Source organism: Rutilus rutilus (genome assembly GCF_951802725.1).
Source record: "Rutilus rutilus genome assembly, chromosome: 7".
Taxonomy (NCBI): Eukaryota; Metazoa; Chordata; class Actinopteri; order Cypriniformes; family Leuciscidae; genus Rutilus; species Rutilus rutilus.
The window spans coordinates 10,481,891-10,507,728 of NC_140221.1; the positions used below are offsets into that span (position 1 = coordinate 10,481,891).

The 25,838-nt window shown below is 36.2% G+C and overlaps 2 protein-coding genes across 3 annotated transcripts; both read right to left on the reverse strand.

The window, feature by feature from the left end:
- Positions 1-410: 410 nt before the first annotated feature.
- aatf (apoptosis antagonizing transcription factor) lies at positions 411-14,897 on the reverse strand. Of its 2 annotated transcripts, none has more exons than XM_084412848.1 (12): positions 14,372-14,897; positions 13,487-13,663; positions 12,940-13,359; positions 12,662-12,799; positions 10,372-10,486; positions 9,838-10,069; positions 7,625-7,789; positions 7,286-7,369; positions 7,088-7,155; positions 6,926-7,006; positions 5,280-5,351; positions 411-657 (listed from the first exon to the last, which is right to left on the reverse strand). In XM_084412848.1, exons 1-12 carry the CDS (start codon positions 14,625-14,627, stop codon positions 612-614), a joined length of 1,854 nt encoding a protein of 617 aa, XP_084268974.1. In that variant the 5' UTR covers positions 14,628-14,897; the 3' UTR covers positions 411-611. The 2 variants fall into 2 exon arrangements, with proteins under 2 accessions (XP_084268974.1, XP_084268975.1); XM_084412849.1 differs by having other exon boundaries at positions 9,838-10,066; positions 14,372-14,891.
- A 907-nt stretch (positions 14,898-15,804) lies between these two features.
- On the reverse strand, positions 15,805-21,650 carry lhx1b (LIM homeobox 1b). Its single transcript, XM_084414897.1, has 5 exons — positions 21,017-21,650; positions 19,232-19,455; positions 18,711-18,982; positions 17,753-17,918; positions 15,805-16,838 (listed from the first exon to the last, which is right to left on the reverse strand). Exons 1-5 carry the CDS (start codon positions 21,184-21,186, stop codon positions 16,471-16,473), a joined length of 1,200 nt encoding a protein of 399 aa, XP_084271023.1. The 5' UTR covers positions 21,187-21,650; the 3' UTR covers positions 15,805-16,470.
- Positions 21,651-25,838: the final 4,188 nt, after the last annotated feature.

The window sequence follows — 25,838 nt, forward strand, 5'->3', positions numbered from 1 at the left end:
CTAACAAGAAATAATCAGTGCTTGTCTTCATGCTATTCTTCAGTCTTGAGAGAAATCAAATGACAGAAGGATCTGGGAACACACTTCCATTGATTTATCAATTCAGCAATCATTCTCTCATCTGGTCCCCTCTGTGTGGGTTTCACATTCTATTCTCATACTACCTACCAACAATGACAAAGGCCAAATTGAATCACAGCAATTCAATACCCAATTAAAATTATGGCAGCCACAATAGTGAAAGCCTGAGGTGGATAACCTAGGATTTCTCTGATACCTCTGATCAGAAAACATTACAGAATTCTTCCAGAGAGGGAAATTAAAACAGAGGTACATATTGGTTTTACTATATGTGATCAAGAACTGAGTGTAAAATTAAGGGATCAGTGAAGACATTGACAAAACACATTTGTTGACAAAATGGTATTTTTAATTTAAGGGCACTAAAATGTGTCATTTCACAAATAAAAAGACATTTTTAGTTTCATTTACAGAAAACAAAAAAAACAAACTAGGTTTGAGTCTGAGGTCCCGGAAGAATTTCACCAGCAGAAGTGTGTGAACAGTGCAGTACATACACACACTGGGGTTTAAGCATGTTGAGAGATGTTTCAGTGTGCTGGACCATTTGCAAACAGGGAACGAAACAGCTCAGACCTGAACACAAATAGAAGAAAATAGGTTGAATAAATTACTGCATTTCTCAATTCAGAAAATGTCATTTTAAAAAGTAATTATTTTTTGTTGTGCCATGTACCGAGTGCCATGTTCATATTAAAATACATACACCTAGTATGACAATACACTACCGTTAAAATTTTGGGAGACATTAAGATAAGATACATAATGCTTTAATTCAGAAAAAAATAAAAATAAATTGTGTTCTTTTGGACATTCTTTTCGTAAAAAAAAAAGTATCATGGTTTTTCAGAGAAATATTAAGCACAACTGTTTTCAACATTGATCAAAAAAATTTTTTTTAAAAGATATATATGTATATACACATTATATATATATATATATATATATATACACACACACACAATATTTATATATATACACACACACACAATATATATATATATATATATATATACACACACACACACACATATATACAATAATTTCAACTTCACCTCAAAGAAAGAAAGATCAAGGTTATGATGAGGCACTTACAAATGGAAGTAAAATTTTCAGAAGATATTAACTCATTGAAGATTAAAAGCAGAAATGTAAAGCTTTTTTATACTTATACTGGTAAGAATGTGTATTATTTGAGCTGTACATTTGTTCTCATCACTTAGATTTTTGTTTCAAGGCAACAAAATTGTGAAATTGGAAAACAAAACAAATTAAACGAGAAGAGAATCTATATACAGGTGGCATGAAGAACTAAATCTGTTCATCCACGACTAAAAGCCACAAATCCTAATAGATAAACTGTGGCCCTATTTAATGCAGAGACGACAAAAGCACACATGAACGGTGCTGAGACTGAGGTGCTAATGTCCCAGAGGGCCAGGGCTGAGACCAGGCTAACAGGACCATCCTTAATCCCAAATCCCTGTTAGAAATGCACCACCAGCGTTCAGGATTACAGCACGTAGCCGCCGTCACACAACGCATACAATCTGATCCAAACAGAACCAGGAGAAGCAGAGGGCTGAAGAGAGATCCTCAGGATCAGAGGGAAAGATGAGACCCATCTCTCCTGATGAGGTTTACCCAGGACCCTCACACTACCCAGAGTCCCTGGCTCTTCCCATCACCCCCATCAGGGACAAATGCATTGAGATTATCTCTTAAGCCCCCACAGAATTTGTATGCTGCTTGCGAGAGTGAGAGAGAGAGAGGGTGTAGGTTGTGTGTGTGCTATGGTGTGCGTGTACTCCCAGTCCTGCAACGTCAACATTAACATTCATGGGGCCAGTGGTGCATGTCGGTGTTATAGAGCCGGTGTTAAGATATGGCAGAGGGGATGTGTAAGCAGGCGAGGGAAAGTGTTTATGTGTACGAGTGTATCTGGCTGCACGAGGAAAAGGTCTCCTAGAACCTCTCTCCGGCAAAGGTCACCGGTCACTCTCTGATGCCATCGGCATACATCATTATAACTGTAGTTCACCGATTGTTATGTAAATAAGACCAAGCCACCAAGCACGTGTAACTACGTATGAGTGTGTGGCTGGCAAAGGTCAGGCTTCATTTTGTGTCATCTGTGGCTCTGATAACGGTCACAGTGTTATTATCAGTATGTTGCGATTTCAAAAAAAAAAGTTTGACCACTATCATAATATACTGCATGCACTCTTTAAAAAAAAAAAATAGATAAAAAGATTAATATTGTGAATTTAATGCTACAAACTGTATGAGCAGATTGCGAGGTTCAAGATTTGATCTGTAAACCCCTCACATTAACATCGTAACCGACCAGGGTCCTGGACAAGATTTTTTCTCTGATTGTCGGGAGGGTTAAATCGAGGATAAATCGGCCTTAAACTCAAGGGGTCAAGGTTAGAATTTTTTTTAAACGTTTTGGTCTCTTATGCTCACCAAAGATGTATTTATTTGATCACAAATACAGTAAAAATAGTAATATTATGAAACATTACAATTTAAATGAACTATTTTCTAGTATTTCATTTAAAGTACACCAGTGAGAGCAAAGCTGAATTTTCAGTAGCCATTACTCCAGTCTGAAATCATTCTAATATGCTAATTTGATGCTTAAGAAGCATTTCCTATTTTCCTATTATTATCAATTTTGAAAAGAGTTGTGCTGCTTTTTCTTTTCTATTTTTGGTGAAAACTATTTTGTGATACAGTACATTCTTTGATAATTAGAAAGTTCAAAAGAACATAATTTACTTAAATGGAATTTGTTTGTAACATTATAAATGTCTTTACTGTTACTTTTAATCTATTTAACACATCCTTGCTAAATAAAATAATTATTTTATTTTTTTCTCCCCGCAAAATCCTAGACCCCAAACTCTTGAACAGTGTACACACACACACACAGCTTTAAGAAAAAAATAAGAAATATTACTTGATGTTTCTGGTCTTTGAATACATTTTCGTTTCACATGTATATGCAGGAAGGAAAATGTTACTCGATAAAGCATTCTTACATAAATTACTGTGGCTAAAATCTAGTTTTGAGATTACAGATAACTCATCCATTGTTAATCAAAATACGTTTAAATGACCTTCTGAGAAGCACACACACGCATTACAATGCAAATAGAGTTTGACACAATTGGTTCTGTTGTCTCCTGGTCTTCCTAAAGATGTGTGTGTGCATTACAGTTCAGCATAATTCATTTCATTTCTGTCACCTCCTTGAGTGCTTCATGTTTTCGTCCCCTACGTGCTCAAGTAGAGCAGCACTGTGACCGTGATCACCAGGCCAAGTCTATCCTTCACCTCTTCATCAATCCATCCTCTCCTCTGTAATCCTGCCTCCACATCCTCCATCTCTCTCTTCTCTACACCTCTCCAAACAGCACAGCATATGCTGGAACCCTTAAAACCTCCTCAGGAATAATTACTGTGAGTGTTCAAGGCTTGATTTTGTAGGACTGTGATTTCCTGTTTTAGGTGTATACAATTTCAATATTTTTCTAAGGAATTTCACCCAAAAATGAAAATTCTCATTCACTCTCCTTCATGTCACTCCAAATCTGTGTGATTCTGTTCCGAGAAACGCAAACATAGTTATTTAGCAGAATGTTCAAGCTCTTCTTTGTATAAAGAAAGTGAATATTGACTGCTGTTGTCGAGAGTCTTCTAAAGTCATTTGATCATTTTGTTTGAGAAACACACTAAAATTTAGGAGACAGAAAAGTACTGGGGAGTAAACTATGGAAGCTTGTTTCCGCCACTGAATAAAAAAGAAAAAATGCAATTGCGAGTTATAATGTCAGAATTGCAAGATAAAAAGTCGCAATTATATTCCATGGCAGAAACAAGCTTCCATAATAAACAGATCAAGACTGATCTGATAAGCATCATCATGAAAAGTGTTTCTACACCTGCACAAAATTAATGTGATACCATGTTACAGCGACAGAAATATCACAGTACTTACTACTAATATATACCATGGTACTGAATGTGTGTCATTGATGTACTACATAGTATTTTAAGGTACTTTGATGAATACCATGGTATTAACCCAAAAACAGGGTAGTTTAAGGTATATTTTTGCTTGGGTAGTCCATATATTTATAAAATATAAATGTAACTTATAGGTTGATTAAACAAATTATTATCAATGTTGAAAACAGTTGTGCTGCTTAATACTTTTGTGGAAACTCTGAGATATATTTTTTTCGGGATACTTTAATGAATAAAAACAGAAATCTTTTTACTTTTACTGTCACTTTTGATCAATGTATTGTGTCCTTGCTAATTAAAAGTTTCTTTTCATTTCTTTAAAAAATGTTATCTTACTGACCCCAAACTTTGAACAGAAGTGTATGTATGTTTTGATCACTCATAAGAAAATGAAAAAAAGTAGCTACAAAACACCTGATATGTACAACAGTCTTTGTCAAACCATGAGAAAACATACAAATATGAGAAGGGGGATTAAAGTGAAATCTTTGACGCGTGAGTGTTTGTGTATTTGCATATCTCCAAAGTGTGTTTGATTAGCCTGTTCTCTGTTTGAGGAGGATTACTGTTGGCTGACAGGACAGAGAAACACACAACTGAACCATTAATTAAACGCATGCGCGCGCACACACACACACACACAAAACTTCCTGCTGGTGTCCTTACAGCACAGTAATACAGTAAGGGTACAAACACAGACTGGCACACAAAAAGCCCACTCAAATCATGCTTTGACAGTTAAAAGGACAGTTCAGTCAAAAGTGAAAGTTCAGTCATCATTTGTTCACCCTCACGTTATTCCAACACCATTTTTGTTTTCTTTTTCCATAGAACACAAAATGAAACATATTGCAGATTGTTCTAGCTGCTATAAAGACAGTTTGTCTGTTCCTCACATAAAGCTATCGTATGGCTTCAGAAGTCTGGGAATGTAGCGCACAATGCATGTAAACTGCTTTTCTGATGCTGCTTTGTCCTTTTTTTCCTGTATGGAAAACAGCAGCTGGGATTCTCTGCTAAACATCTTTTGTTCCACAGTATAAATGACAGCATTCTCATTCTTGTGTTAACTACACTGTTAAACAACTTTATACATCATATGAATATGATTTTTCAGCAGAAAGAGAAAATCAGACATGAGAAGAACATAAGACGTCACTCACCGGGCTTCATCACTCATGCTGCTGTTGTCCATAGGACCCATGAAATTCATCAGCTTACTGTGAATGTGAAACCTGACAAGAAGTTGGAAAGCATGACAAGTATAAACACAAACAGTCTTGAATAAATTGAATTGTGAGGATTCATTGTGAGTGATTTTGAACTCATTTACATTACAAACACACAATTAAATGAGATGTGTGATAAGAGATGATATCTGGTGCTTAATCAGCAGAAACAACTCACCTCATTCCTGTAATATCATCTATCTGGGCGTAACTGAATTAAGCTACCAAATAACAGCATATGACTTGCTGCCAAAAAAATGGCTTTGTAAGCTAATAAAATAAAAGCAGAGTTATGTTAGTATCACTGAGATACTATTATAGTTCTTAAAGGGATAGTTCACCCAAAAATGAAAATTAGCCCATGATTTACTCACCCTGAAGATATCCTAGGTGTATATGACATGACGAATCAGAGTTATATTAAAAATATGTCCTGGCTCTTCCAAGTTTGATTGACGCACAACGTAATGACGAACGCAATTGCCCAGCCCTGTTTGTTTGAACCGCGAGAGGCGTCAATTGCCGTCATTACGTTGTGCGTCAAGTTCAAGTGTTACTCTTTTGGCGTAAGTCTTAGTATGGCCGTCTGCCGGAAGCTAGTTATTTTAGTCAAAGTTTTCAATATGGATATTTTTCTTACGCGAACGTATCGCTTCACTTCTGAAGACCTTTATTAACCCCCTCTGATCTGTGTTGAGCACTTTAATCATGGATAGATGCGCTTTAATGGACTTCCAAAGTCAAACTGCCATTCGTTCTCTCATAATCAAGCTTGGAAGAGCCAGGACATTTTTTAATATAACTCAGACTGTATTCGTCTGAAGGAAGAATGTCATACACATCTAGGATGGCTTCAGGGTGAGTAAATCATGGGCTAATTTTCATTTTTGGGTGGACTATCCCTTTAATATTTTTAATTAGTCTTTATTTTTATAGTTTATGTTTTCATTTTCTCTTTTTTTCAATTTTGAATTTGTTTTTGTATTGAATAAAACTAAAATAACGCTGTATCGAAGAGCTGCGATAGTTGTGCTAGTGTCAAAACAATTGTTTTGGTGTATTATATGAGTGAATTGTATGCATGTATCTTCAGACCATTTTTAACCCCAAAATGAAAAGAAAATGCCTATGTTACATAAATGAGAATCCTCCTGTCTGAACATTTTAATTTTTAGTATTTCAACTTGGCAACTAGTTGAAATAATTTATCTTTTGAAATATTTTATTTTATTTCAGTTAATGACATTTTTGATAGCTTTAGTTTACAGGCCATTATTAACACCAAGAGTAAAATAAATTAAATAATTTCCTTTAAGCAAAATTTAATTAAAATCGATTTGTTTAGAATTTGTTATTTACAATTAATTGATGACAGACGAGACAGACAGACAGAGAAATGAGAATTTGGGTGGAAAATGACTCATGCATGAAAATGTCACATTAAATATAATTTCTTAATTTTTCTTTTGATTTTGGGGGGAAATATGGCTTGGACATTTTATTGACAGGTTTTGTGAGATTCACCAGTATATCCTGAGTTCTGAGCATATCTCGAGTCTTTCAGCAGTGTTTCAGCTTACCTGACCTTCCTGCCTTTGCTGGCTTTGGTGTCCACCTTCTTCTTGATTTTACTTCGTAGTTTCTGGATGGCAAGCCACTGCCTGTGAGATCAGAGGTTGAGTTACTATGGCCAAATACACGCGACGCATGAAACATTTACATGCGCACACACACACACTCACTTTCCCATGGCCACTTGATCATTGGGGTCTGTCGCACTTGTTTTGCGCTCAATAAGCTCTCGAAGTAGCTGTGAAAAAGAGAGAGAGCTTCCTGACATCACCTCAGTATGTCTACAATCTCTTTATAGCTACTCAATGTAGTCATTGTTGTTGACAAATAAACTGCATAATAACGATTCATCCTGTCTGTTTTCTTACCAGGTGATAAAAGTCATCGTCATCAAAAATCTCCTCGTCCATATCTTTGAGGTGCACATTAGCTTTCAGTGCCAATTCAGCTGCCTAAAACAGAGAGTGAGCTCAGTCAGTCTACTAGCATGAGATTACTTTTACTACTTTTAAAAGTAGTTTTACATTATTGTGCTACTCCTAATACAATTACACTAACAGAAATATAAAAACTCATTGTCACCTACTGAACTGGCTGGCTTGACTAACTTAAAGATGTTTTACTCTTAACAATGCTATAGCAAATCTACAGAGCAGTATATTCAATTAAAAGAGAATCATCCCTCTAAAATCAGAGCCATGTCTTACCTCTCCCTCTGTGACACTGCTGTCCATTTCAGGCGCGATGGGCTCCGGCTTCCCCAGAACTCTGTATTCAGACCTGCGCGTCTGTGTACGTCTCACCAGCCTCTCTTTGTCCATTAAAACCTGCTCCACCTGTGTCAAGATGTTCCTGTCAAATGCCCCAAAACCCTGTGTGATGGAAAAGACAAAGAAATTGTAAATTACTAGTGAAGATACACAAGCAGTTGAAAATCAAGAAGTGATGACGTGAGCAGTGTGACGTTATATTCAATCTAAAACTAAGCCCCGGTTTCACAGACAAGGCTTAAGCCTTCATGTCCTAATTGAACTAAAGCCTAATCCTGGCTTAATTTAAGCCCTGTCTGTGATACCGGGCCTATATTAAACAACACATTTCTTCTATATTATTATAAATGCAGTTAAGACCTCATAATAATTTAAGAAAAAATTAAGTTCTGTGAATTTGGCATACAATCCTTCTTAGTGTTCAATGGTCCCTATCATTCACTTTCGGTTTTCGCCAACTATTCTTCTTCACTGATAAAGTCTTGCCATCCTATGTGTACAGTCATAATCATAAAGATTGTTTTTAGAACACCAAACAATTGGGGTGTTAAAGGGGTCATGACATGAGACATCAAATTTGCCTTGATATTTTGACATATAAGGGGTCTTAGTACCATTAAAACATCCTGCAAATTCCTTTTATTATAAACCAACAATTTATTTAATCAAGCTTCAAAAACGTCGTGTTTTGATATTGTGGGATCTGTGACATCAATTTTATATGCCTGCCTCCAGAGCAAGACATCATCGCACCATAGGCTCCGCCCACTGGCATTTAGTCGCTTAACGACTGACATTTGCCAACACTGGATGTGAGCGTCACGTCAAAAGCAAATAGAACCCATTATAAATCACTGACGCTGTCTACACTGAATATAGTAAACAGATGCATGTTCCATTCAGTTAAGTATATCGTAGAGAACATTGGTGGCAATGGTCTCCACAATCAACTTGGGCTCACAATGCTTTTGGGAAACGCAACCCAGTTCAGTTCAGCTTTGGAAACAAGTGGGTGGTTTCTTTTAATACATTTCTTTTATATATGTATATATATGACAATGACGTAAGCCAATCATAACAGTGGCCTTTTACTGACAAGCTTTAAAGTACCATCTTTTCAAATTCAGACAGATGGTCAGAATGAAGGTTGAACATAATCGTTTTTCCGCATATATCAGTGGTCTTCACTATTTTTTTCATGAGCCACACTCATAGGACAAACTTAATAGGAGAGCCACTTTAACCGCAAAGTATCGAAAGTTACATCCAGTCATAAATACCATGTCTGCTTATCAGTCTGTCATCCCTGAACATACAATATGCTATGCAATGCACTAAATACAAAAGTAGGGGGAAAATCATTCTTTATCATTTACCAATCAAATTTGTAACTTAGACAAGATGATTTCCCTTAATGACAAAAAAGCAGGATTGCCAGAATATATTCATCCCAGAATATATTTAATGACCTTAAGTTATTGATGTTGTCCTACATTAGCCCATCATGTATCTAACCACCATCCAAAAGCAGATTCGGCGTTAAGAGCTGGAAAGATCCCCTTAACTGGCAACTCCGCATTGAGTCACTGGCAGTAGCATGTACAACTTTTGTTTCAATCGGATTGAATTCATACCGATTGCTAAATCTGATATGATAAATTAAAAAAGTGATCGGGTTGATGATGTGCGTGTTTATATGTCACAAGCTTCAAATCGGAATACATTTTTTGACATGCGCACACTGTACATATATACAAAGTTTCCCACTGTTTGCGCTTATTACCATTTTCCTACATAGGTTCTTTATTTGTTTTAAACAGTAGACATAATAATTTGGAGACAATGAGCATATGAATCGTTGTGCCGTGCTGCTTATATTTATCACGCAGTAAAAATGCCCCTCACCCAAAACCAGTTGTCTGTGGCTGAGAATCCTAAACAAGGACGTTTGTCCTGCTCCACTTCACTTCTCCTTCACACTTCACAGTGAAAGGAGAATTTTAGAATGACGGGACACTCATTTATATGACACTTTACTCAACAGGAAGAACAGCTCGTTCCACGAGTGAGTGAACCTCAAGTAACATATTAAAATAATAAAAAAAAGGTTATAACATAACATTTTAGGTTATAGACACTATTTTTATTACCTTATTGCTCTTGCCCGTTGTGAGCCGCGTCTTGTCATACCATTTCTGCAGGGTGGCATCGCGGTAAGGCAGAAAAGCGGCAAAGCGTTTGGCCATAAAGTTGGGATACTCCGCCATTTCCAGTTTTCGTTTGGGGGGTCCCTTCCGAACTGCTTCCTGTTCTTCCTCTTGGCCATCATCCCCATTTTCCATATCTACCTCACTGTTAATTTCTTCATCATCTTTAGAACTGCTATATGTAAAAAAAAAATAAAAAAAAATGTACATGAGGAAATTAGATGCTTATGGTACAGTACAGTTTAGACAACAGAAGACCAAAGACATGTAAGAAGCGTCCCAAAAATAGTAACCTGTGATTAGTTCCCATTGATAAATAGAAATAAAGAATGAGTTCAATAGAAATTGAACAGTAATTGATATTACAATACCATGTTTTTTTGGTTCATTAATAAAATGTGGAATAATTCAGCCAAAAAGTAACATTCTGTCAACATTTTCTTAATAAAAATGTATTTTAAAAGTAGAATTTGGTACCTGCTGGCTCCCCAGGTCTTGCCTTGAGAAATAGCTCTGGTTTCAGGGTTTTGGTAGAGCAGCAGATCTTGGAGTTCCAGCAGAGACCTCTGTAGAGCCTTCAGGGCTTTATGACCTACCACACACAGATATGAGCTTATCATAAAGCATATGTCGACCACAACATTATTCAGCACACTACTGTAAACGCAAGGTCATTACAACTCACCTCCTCTGATCTTATCATTTCTGCACTACACTGGTTAAAAACATCAAAAAACACAAAGAAATAAATTCTACAGCCCATAGCAAACAAGCCATCAAACAAGATACTGACTCCATGGCATAAAAAAAAAAAAACAAGCTTAAAGGTTAAGTGTGTCATTTTTCAATTTTAAAATGATGTCAGAGACAACTAGAAGTTAGCCATTTGTGGTTGAGGAGAGGTATTAAATCATATTTAAAATCTTAAGACTTAAGTAGTTCCTTACTAATTCCATAGATGTACATTGGAAGAACAAGTGCCATTTCTAGCACAAAAGCTTACCCGTAATGCCCAAAACCATACCAAAGCAAAAACAAAACCTAAACCGAAAAAATGAACCAAAGCAGAAAAAAAACTTGTCCTGTTAGCTATAAAAATAAGTGACTTGCTATTATATAAAATATCCTAGTACTAGTAAAATCCTAGTATTCCTGCAGAACCAACATGCGAAACACTACTAGCCTTGAAACAAACCCTGAAGCCCATGTTATAATTTACTTTACATAATAAAGAGCAAATAAATAAAAGGACTGGTGTGTGTGTGTGGGGGGGTGGGGTGGGGGGGGTGGGGGGTTGCACAGATTGTGTCATCTTTACAGCTAATCAAAAGTATGCACGCACAGCACCCTCTCCTTTCACCCCAAAGCAACGTGCTGTTCAAAATTCAGGAGGACGGTCCCACATCAATCATTCGCTGGCAAAAGGACCAATGCAATAAATATGCAAATGAGGGGCAGGTAGTCTCTCTAAGCACCCAGATCTGCCTGAGAAAAAGGTGCACAAATGTATTAATTGCTCAGAGCTAGAAGAATCCTGATATTAAAACCAAAAGTGATGTTGGGGCTGTGCTTCCTTAGGGGATATTGGTTAACTGCACAGGTTTAAATTATGATAAAGGTGGAAATTTAACTGCCTGATCATATAATTCCTCACTCACTGTGGACTCAGGATGGGAGAATTACAATGAGTTTCATGCCTTTTGTTCATGTCGGTTAACCATATTTTAAGAGGATACAAGCATATAAACTACCTTTTAAAGATTTAGGGTCGGTAAGATTTTTTTTTTTAAGTAGTCTCTTATGCTCACCAAGGCTGTGTTCATTTGCAACTTAAAATAACAATTTTCTACTTTAATTTATTTTAAAATGCAATCTGTTTCTGTGATGGCAAAGTTGAATTACTCCAGTCTTCAGTGTCACATGAATCCTACAGAAATCATTCTAATATGATTTGATGCTCAAGAAACATTTCTTATTAGCAATGTTGAAAACAGGCGTGATGCTTAATGTTTGTGGAAACCATGATACAATGAAATAATTTGTCACGATTCTACAATGAATAGAAAGTTTGAAAGAACATCATTCATTTTTTTGTAACAACAAATGTCTTTACTGTTACTTTTGATCAATTTAATGCGACCTTGCAGAGTAGTTGACCAATAAATTAAATATTACATTTAAAATGTACTTTAAGAACAATGGAAAGGAACACCTTTATAGTATTAAAGTTACAGTAAAATCGAAATTGAAATCTTTTTTTTTTAAATTCATGTGCATTGATGTCATCAAAATAACTTCCACTCCCTCTTGCAATGATGATCTCTTCTCTGATGACATTTCCTGGCTGAGGGTGGGACTTTAACCTCTCCCATTCAGTAACCTGTCACTCACATGAGATTGCAGCAATGCCAAATGACAACGGTCCAATCAATTCCCGATGGACAAACTCAAGTCCCGTCCTAGAGATTGTTCGAGAAGCCGTTTTTCTCGTCACAAAAAGGAAGAAAAGACTTCCACTTCATGCCAACTTCAAGTGAAGTATTAATATTTGACGTCCGAATTTGAAACACAACATTTCAATAGGTAATGCGTCAAAATAAGAAAGAAAAGAATGTGTCTAGAAGTTGACCCATGTTCTGTGAAATTTCAGACATATGCACATTTGCAACTACCAAAGTTGAGTTAGGATTAAGGAATGATTAGAAAAACACTGTTCTTTTTATATCACTGTTAACTTAAATGGGTAAAATGGAGTCAATTCACTTACTATTTTTTAAAGCTTCAGCGTATTCAGCCCCTCCCCTGCTCTTGAACTCTGGGAATGTCTGTGGCTGTGGAAGCTGATTGGCTGTCACAAGAGCCTTCTGCATTTTGATTCGCCTTTCAAGCATCATGTCCCAAAGAGCTGGAGAGATTTGAAAACAGCATAAAGTTGAGTAGTATTTTTCTGGTATTTTCTATTTTTCTTATAATATATATTATAAATGTATTGTTGTTATTTATTTATTTTTAGAGCACATTGTGAATGTGTTTAAGTATCCATACCGAGTTGATTTTTCACTGCTTTCCCTTTCTCGACCTCTTCATCAACTTTCTCTTTAGAGAAGGTCCTCAAGGCTGATTCCTCTTCTTCACCTTCCTCAGAGCCTACCTCACTCTCTCCTTCACTGGCTGTTGAGTCCTCTTCTTCCTCACTGTCTCCCAGATCATCCATTCCCTCTGTGAGTTTCATAAAGTCTGTGCCCTTCATTTTAGAGACCAAGCTGGATATCTGTGAACTATCGTCTCCATTGAGATCCTCCTCGACATCGGCGTGATCTTGGTCACCATCTTCATCATCATCATCATCATCATCATCATCATCATCATCTTTGATGCACTCCATGTACTTGTCCAGCATTCCATTTTCTTCTTCATCATCATCATCATCATCATCATCATCATCATCATCTTCTTCTTCATCAGCTAAAAATGTGCATACAAATTAATTCCTCAATCCCAGCATATTATGCACAGATAGCTATATGCAAGTTATTCATTAGTTGATGTAACCAAAAAGTATCTCTATTTTTGTTAAACATTTTCACCTCACCTGATCCATCCAACTCTTTCTGTAGATCTTTTCTGGATGTCGCCTTGCCACAATATCGACGATCACCGTCAGCCAGAATGGCAACGGAGCGCCTCCGCAGATTGCCCGATAAAAGTTCGGCATCATCATCTTCATCTCCACCTTCATCAAACTTCTCTATGACTTTGGCTTTTGTCTCTGCAGTTCAAATAAATGAAATATTATTATTTATTTTAGCTAAGTACTCATGGGAGTTTACAGCTAATCATATTAACAGTCAGTGATACATTTGTTATAAATAAAACCTGCATATAAGGTAAAGATATTGATTATATCACTAAACCATAATAATGACTATGTCTATAGCATAAAAGCAATGCCTTTCACATTTCTTGTAGTGTAATTATCAATAGATCCTGCTGTAATAAGTTTCTTCTTAATATATGTTCTTATAACTAATGTGTTAGTATCATGGTACAATGATGGAATCAGATAGTAATACCATGGTACTGAATGGTTACCATATTACCAAACACATACTCTACCATAGTATTTACATAATACTTTAAAGAATAACACGGTACTTCCACGGCAAACAAAACACACCATTGTACATTGTGTTAGTGGAAACTTAAAATAAGTTACCATTTTAACAAAAATAGCAGTTATTTAGCATAATTTAATGTGTGGTTATAGTAATTGTTACGAATATCGTATTTATTACAAACTTACATCAAATGTTATGAGTCGTTGATCTTAATAAGTGTGAAGTAAAGTCAGTTCTCAGTACACTGAGGCATGCAGACACATCGTGCTTGCAATGGAGGTGACAGATTGGCCATTATAATAGCACTAAAATGCCTTACAACACATTAAATGAACGGTTATGATATGTATGTACAATACCTTCATCTTGGTCGTCCTCGGGATCCACGAAGTTTGGTAAAGGATTTAACAAATCCTCGAGCTGCTGTGATATGGAAGCTGCCATGTCTGTCCCACGCTGCACCTCTAATGACATCATCGGAGCGCGCCCGAGGAGTCGTCTCGTGACGTGCACACAAAATAGGTTGGTGTTTGTTTGATACGCTAAGTACACAGTCGATTGTTTTTTCTCAGACAGAGTGAGTTTAACAGTATTTAAATCATTAATACTCCACATTGTTATGCTCTAGGGAAACCTGCCATAATCAAAGCTGTGGGTGTGTGGAGAAGAGAAATATTTTACCCGACAGATCGAGGATATAATTTTTTTAAAGGATAGTTCATCATTTACTCACCCTCAAGTTGTTCCAAACCTGTATGCATTTCTTTCTCCTGTTGAACACAAAAGAAGATATTTTGAAGAATGTCTGTAACCAGACAGATGGGCCATAGTGTGGAGAGAGAAAAAATACTATGAAAGTCAGTGGGGCCCATCAACTGTTTGGTTACCAACATTCTTCGAAATATCTTCTTTTGTGGAAAAAGAGATGAAAGAAATTCATACATTTTCCTATAATGTTTATCTGATTTGGGGACTATAATGTTTTTAATATGGCTAAAAACAAGCATGTTAAGGCAAACAAATTGAGCTGTAGGTCTATGCAAAAAAGTGAGATAAATAGACCTATAGACTTTTTTACATTCAGCACGATAATATGTAGAATTTTACATAATATCGAATCAATAGCTGCATGCTAGTAAATTTGAAATAAGTAGCCTAAAGAAAATGCCAAAGGCATTTTATGTAGGCTATGCAACGCTTATTTTATTTTATTTTATTTTACTGCCAAATTGACACGTCTAAAACGTCATTAAAGATAAATAATGCAATTCATGCTCATGAGAAATAATGCAGCCTATAGATTTGATTCTGTTATTCTGGAATAGGCCACTGTCAGTGAAAGTTCATAAAATCTACGTTTTGCAAGTCATATTTCTGGATGTCATAATATAGAAATATTATGACATGTTCAAAAATATATTGAAAAGTTTTGATTTTATGAACATTTACACATGTTTTACATTTATTACATTTAGCAACAAGGGTGACCTAACACTGACATTATCAAATCCTCAAATAAAATCCATAAAAACCCATCCTTTTGCCATTTGTCCCACTATGAATGCCTCTGTGTCCTCCCAGTTTGTTCTCCAGACTCCCTGTTTAGAGCACTGTTTGTTTTAACAGTTCTAAAATGACAGATTATCAAGTAATCCTATGCCAGTCGATCTCAAAAAAGTAAATTTACATGTATTTGCGCTTCATTTGTCAACATGTATTTATGGTTTTGTTTAGTGTATTCTTTGTGCAAACACAATATCATACAAACTAATACAGCGAATCACAAGTCAGATATAAATTGAATCAATACAAAAGTTTGGTTCCTTGCTTGAAGAAAAAGTTCATGTCAGTATCAAGAGGGTTGATATTTAAACCCCTGAAGAAATATATATACGTAAACAATTGACTCCTCTCTGTCCACTGACCATATATGAAATGATTTATAGAAGGTAGACTTTGTCTTATAATTCAAGTCATATTTCATTTCAAATAAAGGGTTTGTCCCAACAATTTTAATTTTCCCTTTTAAAGGCAAAACGCTCAGAGACTTGGTGGAACTCATAACTCCACCGCATGAAGAGCAGAGAAAGATTTTGGTGTGAGATGATTTCAAGTGTCATTATGGCAAAGCCTCAAAAGGCAAAGAGGTCTGAGTCGTCAGGTTATGATACACATGTGAACAGACACACCAGGTGTTGTAAATATAAACATTCTGTTTCAGCTTTTCTTAAACTGTCGTTGTCTATAGCACAGCTATAAGGTCTGCAGACCCATATTTGACATTCCACTTTCAAAATACACAAATGCTGCTTAAATAGATAAATACATTAAATAAATAAGTAAACGAATGAACAAATAAATAATGTCAATAAATAACTAAATAGACATTTTGTAGCTATGAAATCACACATGAACAGACGTTTTCCCGTGTTTGTGTCCTGAATCAGTCTGTTGTTTGCTACCACACCGTTCCCTCGTTCATCTCTGAGGACAGATTGCTGTATCCATTGGCACTGAGAGAGTTCAGGGATGTGAAGGGTGGAGTGGAGTCACACATGTCAGAGATGCTGTGGATGGAGGTGGGTGCGCTGGGCTCTGGGCTGGGGGAGTCCCCTGGGTGATGCGATATCATCTCACTGAAGCATTGTGTCTCGTTGGAGGGGTGGTGTGCTCCGTGATGATGGTCCATGCTCCCGAGAGGGGTTCCAGCTGGGCCAGAGGAGGTCATGAATCCTAGATCACCAGGAGTCTGGGCTTGGGAGGACGGTGGACCCTGAGGGAAGTAGTCGTAGTTTGAGCCCGGGCCATAGTACTCGCCTTGATAGTCTGTAAGAAAGTGGAGATCATCAAATGATCATTACATGCGATCATTCAAAGCCTTCTCATTTAAGGCGAAAAGCCTGACTGCACATTTGTCGACTGAAATCAGGTCAATCAGGTGTAATATTGATGTAATTACTGTGTTTTGACTTTGTAGGGCAGTGTGGGTGAAAACTGAATACTGTATATCAATACATTATGACTGCTCAGTATTTTTGTGTATTTTCATATTGAAGGTCTATGTCTATCCTTAAAAAATATATCAGCCTTATATTTTAACAAATTTGTAAATATATAGCTTTTATTTGTTTTTATTTTTGTAAGCATGGAATTTAGTTTTAGTATTAATGATTGTGTAATAAATAGTTTTAAGTTTTATATACATATATATTAGCCTATTGTAAAATAAATGTTTCAAATTAAATGCAATTGTATCATTGTTCACACACACATTTATATATGATATTTATATCATTTTAATAAAATAAAATGTAATAATAATGTTTTTTGCATGTTTGTTTTTATTTTTGTAAGCATGGAAACATTAATGATTGTGTAATAAGTTGTTTTAAGTTTACAAACATATAATTATATATATGTATAATTATATTTATATTATTTTAATATTATAACATATAATAATAAATTACCAGCCTTAAAACCTACCATTTTCTAAATGTTATTTGTGCGAAATGTAAGTCTATTTTTTTGCATGTTTGTTTTTACCACATGGAAACATTAATGATTGTGAAATAAATTATTTGTATTTATATTTATCAATATATATATATATATATATATATATATATATATATAGGCCTATAATAACTGTAACTTACTGCTGCATTCCGAAAAATATATTATATATACGCTATAGATGCATTTTTGTTTCTAGTTAATATTCATGAATATTAACTAACCGCCATAAAAAGAGAAATGTCCATTGGCCATGAGCTCTCCTGGTTCCATCCGATCGCCCAGCGCCCTCATTCTCCTCGGACTGCGGAAGAACAAGTGTCTTCTGCCGCCCAGCGCGCTCAGCTGCTTCATGCGCCTCTCTTTAGAGCGCCGATTCTGAAACCACACCTGCGCGACAGAAAATACACACATTAGTTTCCATATTAATAAACCCCAGACACATTATTGAGAGTAACGTTGCTGTTTGACAGCACGTGGAAAACCTAACGACTAAGAAAAAAAAAAAACACTGAACTGCAATAGTTAGCCTATTTAAATGAAGCACGTAAACGTCGCGTGAAGTCATATTTAAAAAAAAAAAAAAAGAGAGAGAGAGAGAGAGAATTTGGGTAAATTTGGAGAATTTGGGTAAATTTGGAGAATTTGATTTTATACCAAAATCACTTGTCATTATTTCTGCCAAAAAAAATAAAAATAATTATAATAATGACACGCTCTCCACGTTTAATATTCCAACCCTATTCGTCACGACGGGTCGTTACTGCAGACAAGACAACTCAGCACTATTATCCACTGAATGTCATTGACTTTTTTGTCATTTAGACATCACGTCAGACAATTGCAGGGGACATATTTGCATACCATCACGCCTATTATCTGGAGTAGGCCAAATTATACAAAGCTGTCACTGCAGTTATTTTAACTACACGGAAATATTCTCCCACTTTCAGACATTTAGGCCTACATTAGGCTATTTTTTAGAGACCTTTCTAGTTGTTAGGCCTACTTGTTTTAACCAAGTTGTTCATACGCCACCAGTAAATACTGACATATTAAACGAACAGCTCCCACTATGAGCCGCGGTCTATGCGTAAAATAGCCAACGCACACCTGTGCGCATTCATCAGATAAACTCTCGCTGCCAAGTGACTTTAGTCTTCGAGTTTTATGCATACTTGCCTGAATGACTCGCATATTGAGGCCTGTTTCCTGCGCCAGCTGCTCTCGTATGTGTCTGGTCGGTTTGGGGGTTGCGGCGAAGGCAGCTTTCAGTGTCTCCAGCTGCTTGGCTTTGATTGTAGTTCGCGGCCCGCGACGTTTGCCACCCAGATTCTGCTCGTCGTTTTCATTGTTGCAGGTTTCCTTGTCTGACATGTGTCCAGTCTCAGAGTCTTTATCATCCTGCGGGTCTTGAGATTCTGGAGATAAGCTCGGGTCACTGCACGTAGTAACTGTAAAGAGCACAGAAAACATTTCAGGTCTCTGTCATAATATGGATACAGTTCTAAATAAATGCGCAATTTATATTTTCTTTTCAAAATGTGCCACAAATTCGAAGACAACACAAATTTGCATAGCCTATATAATCAGCAGACACTGAGAGAGAGAGAGAAAAAAAGCTTAATAGCCTTGAGTTTATTATTAACACTGTTCGTGTAATTCATCGAGCAGACAAATTTATAATCTCCAAAATGACTCACCTGACAGAAGGGTTGCGTCTTTTCCGACGCTGTTATTGACGTAATCCTCCTTGCAGACAAATTTGTATTCATCCAGTATGTAAAGTTCTTCGCCAGTGGAAAGCTGTTTATTGCACATGATGCAGGTGAAACAGTTTAGGTGAAAGACTTTGCTTCGCGCTTTCCGAACTAGATCACTGGGCGAGATTCCCTGCGCGCAGCCTCCACATTTAGTGCCGTAACGTCTGCGAGAAGAGCACAGGCATTAAGATGTAATAAAGTCATGGAAGTCAAAAAAGCGAGTCAAAAACCAGTCGTCAAACTTCACAAAAACAAAGTAATAAAATAGATACGAAAATGTAGCCTGTGAGAAAGATTGTTGGCACTGCAACTGTTTCATGAAAGCAGATTCACCCATACTGATTTTATTTCTTTAAAAATTCTAATTTAATTCCTGATTCCATAGTAAGTTTATTGCATGACATGTCTACACTTTAATTCACAGTTATTTGCCAGAACCACCATAAAAGGTGAATGTGCTTGTGGGTGTCATTATGATATAATATTAATGTAGGCTACCAACATATTTGAGCTATTACAATCTATTATGTTACAGTAAAATGTAGCCTACTGATAATAACACAGGGGGTATTGGCTACAACCAAAATCCTTATGATGGCTACACATGTCAAAATTGGCCTCTCCAGCAATTATGGTAAATAATAAAGACAGAGCAAAATAGCATAAGAGAAAAGCGCGCGACACTTAAATATTGCAATAAACATTAAATAAATAAAAAATACAACGTAAAACATTCCGCCTTAGTTAAAAGGTAATTCACAAAATGCCTTTTTGTGAATTAATAATTGTGAATTACCTTTTAACTAAGGCGACACTTTATTTATAAAACATAATTTTAACAATTGTATATTGTCATGTTAAGTGTAACATACATTAATTCTTCCAATTTTTTTACATCTAAACCATTTATTACACAATGATCTTTATAATAATTGTTTACACTAGATGGAAAGGTAGGTTTACCAATTCACTTGTTTTTACTGTTGTGTTTTACATTATTGTAAAATTGCATTTTATAGTGATCAATGGGCTAAATACATTTTCCACCCACAAAGATGCATGAACTATAGTGTATGCAGAATTACTCAATTTAAATTTTCAGGAAAGAGTTGCTCATATGTTCAGCCTTGATTTGACAGAATGCATTAACAGAATAAACTTCACAAGCCACAATATACATTCTTTTGTCTCTGCGCTTGCATGTAAATGCAGTTCGCTGAAATGGTTATCAAATGCGTTCTGTCTGGATTTCTGTGGCTTTCCTCTCGAGCTCATTCATTATTCAAATCCACTTATCGCATCTTTGCTCGAGCTTTTGCAAACAAACGCGTGCGCTGCGAACGATTGAGGCGAGGCAGGGAACGCATCCGTCAGGTGCTGCTGGAAATCTCATCCCCTTGCCTGACACTCATACCATGTAAACAAAGAGAACTGTTTTAGTCTGTCACGTAACAAGTTGTCTAGTTGCCTATTCGGGGGTTTAAAATGTGATGTGCAACAGTCGTATCGAAATTTCTATTTTTAGAATTTCATTGTGCATTTATTATTTTATAGGCTATATGGTGTGTATGGAATATATATATATATATATATATATATATATATATATATATATATATATATATGTATATATACAGTAAGATCCAAGTATATATAGGCCTTTGTATAATTTTTTTGCATGGGAAAAAAATCTAGTTTAAGACTTCCTTCGATTTAAATGCTCACCTGAAAAAGTCGTTTTTGCAGTAGAGTCGTCCTTCTCTTGAAAAGCATCTATCAGTTAAATTGCATTTACAGTCACAACATTGCACGCATTTTGCATGCCAGGCTCTATCCAAGACGTTGAGAAGAAACCTGTCCAGAATAGGCCTCTCGCATCCAGCACAGTGGATCATATTTTGTGACTCCAGTCACTACGTTGCTATCCTTGGTGAGAGGGTAAAAATCTGTTGCCAAAAGTTAGAGAACACTACGTGGTCCTTGATCCAAGTAAACAAAAAGTCATCAAAAAGGCAGGCATTGAATGTATTGCATCCCAAAATTTTGCCTGAAGATGACAGCACAGAAACGGACAAGTGTCAGCTCCTCTTTAGACGATTAAACATACGTTGATGGTTTAGCATTAAGATGAATAAAAACAAACTTTAGTTGAAGTGTTAGTTCGTGGAATGGATACTTATTCTACATTTAAATCAATAGAGCGCGCGGAATCTCCAATGTGCCCAGTGCCTGAACAGGAACAATAAACGCGTAAAGGTGTTTAATTCGTTTTTTTTTTTAAAGGTGAAATCAATGATTTCAAAGTATATCACATATATTCCTGGTCGTTTTGTTTGATTTCCACTTGCATCTCGCTCTGCTTCAGTCGCTGGCATGCGTTTGGATGCTGCCGAGAGACCTTATTCCCTGCGAACTGACGTCACGCTGGAACAGAACCAATCAGATTACAGTCATTTAGGTGGAAAACACTTTCCCCTGCAATTTCTGCTGCCTATACAGTCCATCCGGAAACAACACAGTGAGTATTAGCAAATAAACTTGCATGGTGACTAATTACATTTAAAAAATATAGTGGAAGTATTGTGTAAAAAAAATTTTTTAATGCAATGATATTTGTCTATTTTTCTTCATTGATAATAAATGAATTCATTGTTGTTAGAAATTAATAATTCCCACGAAATGCAAGACATGGATTTAAGTCAAGCACCTTCACTTTCATTCTGAAGGCTACTGACGTTTTTTTGTAAAGAACGACAGATTGGATTTATGGCATTTCATGACCCTTTAAATCTCAGCATAGAAGGATCTGCAGAATAATGGAAGCTTGTTATCAACTAAGCAATCCTTACCTGAGGCAATTTGAAGCAAGATGATTTGATATTTAATGCAACATGAAAATAAGATATTTATTTTAATTATAGATCACTTATTGCTTAAATAAACAGACTGCATGCGATATTGTTAGGCCAAATTATTCTATTAATAAAATATTATTTATTATAATAAACATTTTTATATAGCCTACTACACTAAAATTTCGTTTTGTCAGTAACGAAATGTAGGCCTTTTGAAATATTTTAGTTTGGCATAATGTGAATTCATAGTGATTAAAAAATTATGCACAATTAGAAAAAGAAAAAAAACACGACCTCGACAGCCATGTGGGAAAAGAAGGACACGGCCGTTTCCAGCTCAGATTAATGTTCCTCTGCGACTGTTCTTCAGTATACGGGTGAGAGGGCAAGGATCACTAATGATTATAATATAAAGTCTCCGGCTGCTGGAGATATTATCAGCGCGCTGGGAACCACTGGAGGAGCTGCACAGAGAGATATGGCCACAACAGACAGCGAACAAGCCTCATGCCTGGATGCTATAGATATCATTAGCCATGGGATTTGATCATCAATGCAATGAGAGAACGTGTTCTTACGACTTTATTGTTTTATCAAGACAAGTCATGCGTGAGTGCTTTACGCGATATCTAATCTTACAGCAGAATTTAGAGAAATGAATCATGCAATGGGCCAATGTGAAGTAAATAAACTGTCAAAATACTATGCCATCCATAAAAATAAAGGTTCCAATTGTGTTTTTTGCCTTTCTATTGTTCTAAAAAAACAAAAAAAAACACAATGTCCTGGTGATGTAAAGAACACAGGGGGGCTTTACTTATCCTTTGTTAATGGATTATATGCTATTTAGAAAAGGCTATAACTAAATCTCTGACTTAAACTATAAATAGATGGTGCTAAAAAGTCTCTTTTTTACATGTTCCATAAAGAGCAGTACTTATTTAAAAAAAGAAGATTTCTAGGGTTAAATATGGTTGTAAATTTAATTATTAAAATCATTGAATCACCTGGATCCCTCTTTTTTTTTCTCTCCTCCAATAATAGGCTATAACATCAAGAACTCTATGGAAAATTTGTCCTTGATAATACATGCATTCTTTGATGAACCATTACACATGTTTATTTTTATGAGTATTATTCATAAAAAATGTTAGGAGTTCTGCAGAAGATCAATGTGCTGTTACAATGCATCTTTGTGAAGAAAGATGCATTAGCCTTTAAATGTGAAAGAGGACACAGCTTTATTCTCACAGGGAAAGTGATATCTCACCGGTGTCCGACTTGCACTTTTATGCCTGCGTGGAATATTTGTCAAGCAGATGAAAAATATAGCCAATACAAAAGAAAGGGTTGTGGTCAGCTTGTGCAGTCAACTTGAGAGAGAGAGAATACAACTGATTGTAAAACTTAATGTCTTTTGTGCTCGAATGGGTGTAAAGACATGTTGAACTACAAAGCCACCCTCAAAACCACCAAGTAAATCAAAAACCACGAGTGCTTAAACATCATACACCATTTTGTTTATTATTTGCCATTGCTTCAGCTCGGTTTGAAGGATTTGCACGAGTGAGATTGCGTAAACTATTGTTTGAATCCTCTAGCTAAGACCGTTGCGGTGAACCTGACCTTCTGCGTTCAGCCTCTGTTGCTGTTAGATATGAGGCTGAGCTCCCACTGTTTGTTTTGGATTCCACTTCATCTCATTAGCACGTGTTAATTACTGCTAATTGAGTTCAACAAGATGAGATGGCAACCCAGAGGGACCGCTCATTCACATAATTTGCCGAAAACATAATTGATTATGATTTGCCAAATGAAACCACTTAGCACAGTTGTAGCCACACACAGGTGGTTGAGTGAATGTGTTTTGTGACTCTGCATATTTTTGTAAATACGTTTGCCTTACTGATCAAATTTAAACCTTCAGTCTATTGCTCATTTCACAACCAAGAACAGTATGCGTTTATGATAAAAGTTATGGGCTCTTGGTTGGCTACATATTTGTCTAAGAAATATGCTCGATTGTATGCACCTATAGTAATGAAATAGCCAAACCTGTTGTGCCTGCTATAGACTGTGTGATTTCGGCAAAGATCATTACAAATCATACTGTAAGACATGGTTCTAATAAACTTGGGTACATGCATGTAGACTGTACGATGATGACATTGAATTGTAGGCTACGACAAGTTATTATAGAAGAATAAAATGTCATCAGCATGTGCTAATGGTAAAAAAAAAAAAAGAGCAAGATGAATCACTTTGGCAATTGTGTTTTTTATGTGCACTAAAAAGAAAAGAAAAGGAGTAAGCAAAAGAGAAGAATATGGATGCAATCATTTCTTAGGGAAAAGAGGCCAAATAGAGGCAAGCAAGTTTTAGCATTGTCACATTGATCAATACGCCTGTCACTAGGATGAAGACGAAGGAGAGCTCAAAAAGGTTTCTTTAAACAAAATGGTTCTTTAATGGAAACAAACTCAGGTAATCCACAATGACAAAGCGAAAGTAACAGCATGTGCACGCAAACAACAACCGACAAACACAGAGTGAAGGTGAGGAACTTAAATACACAGTGATAATGAGGAGATGATGAAGAGGTGTGATGATCTGATGAGTGTCCATGACAACAAAAACAAACAAAGGAACACGTGAGGAATGAAAATAAACTGAAAATCCATGAAAGTGAAACTAAAGATGAATAAGTCCAGATAACTGTGACAACGCAATTTCATGTTGCATTTTTATTAGCTAGTCAGCAGACGTATAGCCTAGGTCGTAGCAGCAAACAACGTGTACCTGGCATTATAAAGGAATGTCCGCATACTTGGTCATGAAGTAAAGTTATATCAGTGAGACTGTTCTTAAAGCAGGGTAAAGGGTTTTGCTCAGTGAATGGAGAGAGATCGCCATGGCAACCATTTGTCAAAAGGGAGCTTGAGGTCAGGCCGGTTTGGGTGTAGTGGAGAGCAGGTTTACCTTGTGGTTTTTATGCAGATTGCCCCCCAGTGTGGATGCCATAGAGCTGAGGTTGAATTGGAGCTTGGTGATCTCAATATATCTCCTTATGTATGAAGTGCTTTAATTATGAATTAGACCATTTCATGCTTGTTGGTCAGTGTGCTAAAATATAGAAACAGTTATGATGCAAACTGTTTGTTCACCAGCTACTGTATCTCTGTAGATAACCCACTAAGGCCAGCACACCCTCATGGACATTGGTTACTTTTTACGTTTTGCCGAATTGAATGTCATTCGTACGTTTTCATACAATCTGCTCATGCCCCACTGAGGGTTAGCTTTAGAAGTGGAGTTAGGGGTAGACATTCATGCTTACTTCTTTCTAAAAGTCACTAGTTTTCACACAAATCAAATTAAACAAATGTATAAATTCGCCACAATTTAAGTAAAACAATGTATTTTTCATGAGATTGGGTTAACTGACCTAGTTTATACGTCAGGAATTAGATATTCTTGGGGAAGAACAAACTTAATTTGCTTTCTAAAAGTGTATTTTTCAAAAAACATTCACTACTTGCCTAACAATGCCCTAGACTATAATCATATTCACTATATAACATGGTCTTTTGTAATTTATTGCAAACAAACAAGAATTCCAAAGAATTTCCAGATGCTGTATGTACTAATGATATTTGCAGATTTATTAGCAAAAACCACAAACCAGTTATTTT